At 45.1% G+C, this 7,185-nt stretch overlaps 1 protein-coding gene across 1 annotated transcript; it reads right to left on the reverse strand.

The window, feature by feature from the left end:
- Positions 1 to 5,515: 5,515 nt before the first annotated feature.
- On the reverse strand, positions 5,516 to 6,361 carry LOC149153063 (uncharacterized). The gene has a single exon (XM_089443682.1). It carries the CDS (start codon positions 6,359 to 6,361, stop codon positions 5,516 to 5,518), a length of 846 nt encoding a protein of 281 aa, XP_089299808.1.
- Between the last annotated feature and the right edge of the window lie 824 nt (positions 6,362 to 7,185).

Here is a 7,185-nt window from a genome sequence, read left to right on the forward strand (position 1 = left end):
TCAAGCAGGTGTTAAAGGTACAGTTGAGCTAATTTTTCTTAGTTCCACTGGTTGCTGCTTAATAAAATTAATCTGCATTCATATTTAAAGTAATTTAGCCACATTCATGTTTAAATTAGTTTGTTAACTCATTTAGATAATTAGTCATTTATGATTGAATTTGTGTGTCATGAAATTGCATAGCCCTCAATTTATCATTGAATTTGGGTGTTTCTTGAAATTGCATGCCTGCAGGGACTATAGCAATGCCAGTTGCCCTTATTATATCATTGTAATTGGAATCTGAGGGGTAAAACACACCACACTTAGAGAAAAAGGAAGAGATAAACGTTTCCATATCGACATTGTGGGGTTTTTATTCATGTAACATGTATTTACTTTGAAAATGGAGTTGTGAGACTCCCCACTCTATATATATCAATATTAATTATGATTAAGAAGGTTTTCAAATGAACAAATAATGACTCCATTATAATCAACATTTTGTTACCAGATATTGTGTTAACATATTTGCTACCTTCTACCTTACAATTACCCCCCTTCCATTCCTTGAATCAATTCATTCTTGGTGATGGATTTGGTAGTTACAAAATCATTCTAAATCGAGGTGGTGGGGGGTTTCTAACTGATTCTTGGGGCTAATCGTAGCACATCAAGAGTAACAACCACACGTCAAAAATATTAATACAATAATATTTTAATATTATTTAAATAATAAATTCCAAATGTTTTTTTTTTTTTTGAATAAGTTTAATCTATTAGTATACAAAAAGATTACATGGAGGCCTAGGCCTCATAAGTTCTGGCCTGTGGTATGGGCATTCTAAAACAGCAGACATGATCAACATGTATCAGGCAATTCAACCAAAGAGTGTCTCCCTCATAGGGGAAACTGGCCATGAAGCTCCAACAGTTTATCAACCCACAGTAACTAAGAGAAGTTATGCATACAAAATTTCTCCCAGTCAGAAAACACAGCCACCCGCAAAGGGGAAACCCCCAACTTGAGAAGCTATAAATCTGAAGGTAACCAAGCTATGGCAACGAGTGAGTAACAGTGACTAACTTGGATTATCGTCCATCCAAAAACATCGAAAAATGGAGATTAGCCATTTAAGTTCCTTGAGAGGAGGGGGAAGATTTGACCACGCGATATGCATAGGCGTAAGGGTCGTCCTCATCCTGCATATCATCTTTAGCACTGGAACAACCTCGCTTGGTGTTGTCCTCGTCTTGCTTATTATCTATAGCATTGGAACAGCCTCGCTTGGTGTCGCCCGAACCAACTTCAACTATGAGATCCTGCGAGGTGCTGCACTCGACCGCTTTCCTTTTCTGACCACCTCTAGAGGGAGAGCTAGGCCTTTTAGCCTCCTTTTGCACCAGATTTGTTCTCGAAAGCTTGGTACTCATTTCAGGGGGCTCCTCTTTAAAATCAATGGTAATGGTGGCTGTTATAGTCGGCATGTTGAGCAAACAGGGGAAACGGAACTGGGAAGTATGCTGCTGACCAGGGATGAGACTGGAGATGCCTCTTGTAGGTTGAGAAATACCGCGACCAGCTTGGAAGCCACAACCACTTCTTGTCTCAGGGTAATGACCCAACGGGGAGTCCAAGGGAGGAGACGAGGAGCTCGGAGAGGTGGAGGGAGGGTGGCAGGGAGGATAGCCATGGCTCGAGCCACGACAACACCACATCCTCTAGCACAGACGAGGCATTGGATACAATTGAGAATGACTGAGTGAGACAAAGCAAGAAGCAGAGGGCGGGGAATGAATGGGCGGACCAGTGCAAAGCTCAGAAGGCAGAGAAAGGGCGCACGAATTAGGGAAAGAGTCAGAGTGAAACCAGAATCCTTGAGAGCAATGGGAGCTTTGCGTAACATGAAAGCCCAGAATGAGGTCAATGCAACACAAAATTTAACATCTGTGCCTAGTGTTGGTTCTGGAGCTATGCTCTAAGACATCCGAGGGGCAACAAGAGCACAGAGGAAACAAAGCAGGCGTGAAGCTTCCGGAAGAAGCCATATTGCTGAAGAACAGACGCGAGCATGGGCAACTGTGCTACATAATTGCAGTGGGGTGGCTAGCAAGCTCGTCGTTAATGCAGTTAATGAGGATGAGGACAAGAGGAAGGGTGGCAGTGGTAGAATCCCACGTGCATGCCCAAATCCTCTGCCACATATCATTCCCTCTGATCACCCACATCCAGGGCTTGAAGATCCTGGTGCACCAAGGAAGTGCAATCTTGGATGAGTTGTGCATCATCAGAGTTGTGGAGAGGGCCCTCGTAGAAAGGAATAATCTGAGTGGCACCTTGATTAGCCAATCGATCAGCAACTTTGTTAGCCGTGCGTCTAATATGCTTAAAGGTGATGGCTCTGGGCACCTTGAGCCATTTTTCAATTTGTTCCAGTCTGCTCAGCAGCCGCCAACTCGAGGCCACTTTAGTTGCTGTAGAGCCAGAGTGGAGATGAATTGCAGCCTCAATTAGGATCTGAGAGTCCCCTTCAACTTCCAGAGGGAAGAAGTTCTCTTTATCAGCTATGCATAACCCATGCCATAGGCCTTCGAGTTCAGCTGCATTGTTAGAGTCGCGACCAAGAGAGCCGAAGAAGATGTAGGAGATAGTGCCCTCATGATTCCTGAAGATGCCTCCATAGCCTGCTAAGCCCGGATTTCCTTTTGCCGCACCATCAAAGTTCATTTTGAAAGCCTGAGTCATGGGAGGAGACCAGGAGATAGGCGACTCAAAATGCTTCGAGGAATTCTGAACATTCCCCCCAGGGTGTTTGAGATCGAGGTTCCATCTTTTCAAAATGAGACATTTAGCCGGCGAAGAAGGCATATCCGAATCTTGCCAGTGAACAAGAGCTAAAGTTTCTTGTAGGTTGCACTTGAGATTGGACCAAAGGATTTCAACTGGTGTGGATGTGTCCTTGAATGTCCTGTAATTGCGTTCTTTCCAAGCGGACCAATATATGAAGCCAGGGAACAAGTTCCAGATGGCATTGAGCAATTGACTTTGGAATGGCTGCGAAGGCCACCATCTGATGGTATTGTTGATATCACCAACCTGTCTACCAGTTCTTCTAAAGTAGAAGGTGAATTGGTCCCAAAGATGAGTAACTAAAGTGCAAGAATCAAGGAGGTGCTGTATGGTTTCTGCCTAAGAATTACAGTTGGGGCACCTTGAAGGGCCGATAAAACCTTGTTTCAGAAGATTGTCCCACGTGAGTATTTTTCCTTTGCTGAGGAGCCAGAGGAAAGAGGAGATTTTAGGCCAGGTTCTGGGAAGCCAGACTTGAACCCATATGCGATCCTGCTGATTCTGCTGGGGGAAATAGAGTAACCTGTAAGCTTCTTGGGTAGAAAAGTTACCATGGAGTGTATCCCCACCTCAGCCTATCTGCGAGGGCCGAGACTTTGATCCTTCTTAAGCTGAGCTCCTGTTCAATGTCGCCATAAGTCTCCCCCTGCCAGTCCTCTTGCCAGGTGAGAGCTGGTTTCCACAACTGATGACCATGAGAGGAGAGGGGTTGCTAGAACTGATTGACTTGATTGGGGATGGTGTTCTGAAGAAAGCTTTGCCACAATGGTTTATGGAAAAGTGAGGATAGTTTTGGCATTTGTTGCCAAGAGTCTTCCCAAAATCTAGCTTTGTCTCCTGACTGGATCTCCCAAAAACTGTGAGCTTGGATGAAAGCACTATGTTGTTTTGCTGCATTCCAAATCATCAAACTAGGGGCATCCATGATGATGCAGATGAGATCCTCCTAGGGTCTACCTGGAGCGTATTTGACCTGCCAAAGACGAGCCCAAGGGATGTTTGGTTTAGAGATCCAATTCCACCAGATACGGGCTCCCATGGTATGGTTGCTATGAAGCAGATCTCTCAAACCCAGCCCCCCAGCATTTTTTGGTGTGCAAACCTCCGTCCATTTGACAAGGGCCCATTTTCTATTGAGGCCCAAAGATCCCCAGAGAAAATTCCTCTGTAAGTTGCGAATTTGCTTCAGAACCCATTTTGGAGCAGCCATGATGGAAAAGAGATAAAGAGGCATAGCTTGGAGTACCGATTTGATTAAGATGATTCTGTTGGCCATATTAAGAGAGCGGTACGTCCAAGAGGAGAGTTTGGCTTCCAGCTTATCAAGGAGGGCTCTCCAAGAGGCATGCTTGATGACCGAGTCTACTAGGGGAGCCCCAAGATACTTGGAAGGAAGAACATCAATCGAGAAGCCCAAGATTCTGGTGATATTGCGTTGAGAGATGGAGGGGGTATTGAAAAAGAAAATTTGGGATTTGTCTGAATTAATGGTAGTTCCAGAAGCATCCGAGAAGGTGTTAAGCAGGGATTTGAAGGCCCAGGCTTCTTGAATAGACGGATGGCCAAAAAGCAAGTTGTCATCAATGAATTGTTGATGAGTGATAGGGGAGTTGTCATGCAGAGAGATCCCTTTAATAGAGTCGGAGGAGGCAGCATGATGAATGAGGTGACTAAGGCCTTCTGCCATGAGAATGAAAAGGAAGGGGGACAGGGGATCCCCCTGATGGATGCCTCTAGAAGACCGAAACGGAAGTGAGGGAGAGCCATTAACAAGGATTGAGAAGCTGGGGGATGACAGAAGGCTCATGACCCACCGAGTCCAAGGGGCATTGAAACCAAAAGCCAGGAGCATTTGTTTGATATAATTCCAACTTAATTTGTCGAATGCTTTAGATAAGTCTAGTTTGAGAAGCATACCTGGTTTCTTAAGGAGCTTGAGTGAATGAATCACTTCATGCGAGAGGATTATGCCATCCAGGATTTGTTGCCCTTCCACATATCCGGTTTGCTCTTGCGAGATAAGGAGAGGTAGGAGGGGCTTAAGCCTGTTCGCAATGACTTTAGAAATCAACTTGTATATGACATTGCAGAGCGCAATGGGCCTGTATTTGTCTGGAGTGCTTGAATTCTCCTCAGTGAAGGAAGAATCCAGTGCATGGAGCGGGATTCCTCCACTAAAGCCCAAACCTCCATCTTGATATGCTCCCAAAATGAGTGGAAGAAGTTGGCCGTGAAGCCATCCAGGCCTGGTGCTTTACCATCTTTGAGTTGAGCTATGGCTTGCTCTACTTCATGAAGAGTGACTGGCTGGAGCAGCATCGCATTTTGATCCTCAGTAATGATTTTAGGAATATGTTGTGTGATGGATCGAATAGCATGATCTCGATTGCCTTCAGGTTCCTGCAGAATATTTTGGAAGTACCCTCTGAGCTCTTTTTCAATGTCCTCATGCGCCTCTAAATGAACTCCATGATTGTTATTGAGAAAAGCAATGTTATTATGCATCCTTCTTTGAATAGTGGACCTGTGGAAAAACTTTGTGTTTTTCTCCCCTTCTTGAAGCCATCTGACCCTAGATTTCTGTCGCCAGAAAGTCTCCTCCTGTTGCCTACTCTTGTCAATTTTTGTGAGGAGATCAGTTTCCTTACTGTCATAGTCCTTTGTTCTACCTTCAGTGATGATTTTCTATTGTAGAAGGCTCATTTGAAGCTCTAGCTCTTTCTGGTTGTCGAAGATGTTACCAAACTGAGATTTATTCCAATGTTTGAGCGTGTGCTTGAGATTCCTAAGCTTTTGTTGGAATTGAAACATTTTTGAGCCCTCAGGTGGTACATAGGAATGCCAAGCTTTGATGACAAGTTCTTTAAAACTGTTGTGGGTGAACCAGAACGATTCGAATCGAAAAGGCCGGTTGCAGCGCGAACCTGGATGGGCCCATTGAAGGAGGATGGGCCAATGATCTGATCTAGCAAGAGGCAATATGGAAGAATGGAAGTCACCCCCAAGATGAATAGCGTTGTCTGACATGAGAAATCGATCAAGGCGGGAGGCAATGTGCTGCGGCCCTCTGCGTTTGTTGGTCCAGGTGTACGTACCATTGGATGTCTGTAGATCCACGAGCTGGTTGCTTAGAATGAAGTCTTTGAAACCTAAGCAGTCCCCATCTAGCCTGTGCCTTCTGCCAGATTTTTCCTCCAAGGAGGTAGTCATGTTAAAATCCCCCCCACAGATCCAGAGAGGGAAACGCCTCAAGGAGTTCAGATCTGTTAAAGTAAGGAGCAAATCTAATTTCTTTTGGATTTCTTGCGGGAAATATACATTGGTTAGGTGACCGTGTATGTTGGTACCTACCAGATGGAAGGTCATTTGAATGAAATAGTGTGATGCATGGAAGTCATAGAGAGAAAGAACTTGAGGATCCCAAATGATTTCCAACCCTCCTGAGGTGCCCGAAGCATCCACCGTCACTGAGCGGCAGTTTGCCCAAACTTTGGCCACAATGTGTTCAAGTGCTTTGCTATTACATTTCATCTCCTGAAGATAAACAATCGAAGGTTTGTATTGTTGTATCATATTTTTAAGAATTCTGTGTTTTGAGGGGCTATTAAGCCCTCTCACATTCCAGGAGATAAGCTTCATGAGGAACTATGAGGAAGAGCCTTGTAGAACTTTGTCAACTTGGGAAATCTGCCTGATTCCACAAGTATTTCACCTATAATAATAGTTCTCTGTAAGTCTATCTTCCTTCCTCTCTTTTTTTGTTTCTTTCATAATTTTCCTTCCATCCCATAGGCTTCCTGCTTGAATGCCCAGTGAGTTTCTCTGCTGTGCATGGGAAAGGACCACTTCCAAATTGTCTATCTGTCGAGGGTGAATGTTGCTATATTCTTTCTGATGGCATGCTTCTTCCAGAGCAAGAATGTCTAGCTCCCCCATATCAACGCTTTCAGGTTCTTCATCCATGAGGGTGGGGGAATTCTGATCTACGACGTCTGGACCAAGAGGGAGGACCATAGCTTGGGAGCAGTCCACTTCCATGAGCGTAGTGGTGGGAACAGAGGGCTTGGTTTGGACCTCAGCAGAAGTGGAGGTAGGAGAGACAGTTGAAGCTGCGTCAGCATTTTGGGGTTTGAGAGTAGAGGCGGAAGAGTCGGGATGAGGGTTAGAGGCAGAGGGTTGGGCTTGGTGAACCCCCGGAGGGTCTTGAGAGGCAAGAACTTCAAAGTTGTTGCTAGTGTCAGGATGTTTGGGGGCGGTAGAGATGATGGGGGATTTCTTGGAATGCTTCTTCCTGGAGGAAACCTTGGTGAAGCCTTCTGCATCTTTTCCAGCTTCAGGGGGGAGGTATTAGGCTT

This window comes from Pinus tabuliformis, chromosome 9, assembly GCF_031772625.1.
Source record: "Pinus tabuliformis cultivar Carrire ecotype Pingquan chromosome 9, CPIR1, whole genome shotgun sequence".
NCBI lineage: Eukaryota > Viridiplantae > Streptophyta > Pinopsida > Pinales > Pinaceae > Pinus > Pinus tabuliformis.

Bases quoted from the DNA above. Each gene is read 5' to 3' on its own strand.
- LOC149153063 (XM_089443682.1), bottom strand. From the start codon at position 6,361: ATGAAATGTAATAGCAAAGCACTTGAACACATTGTGGCCAAAGTTTGG.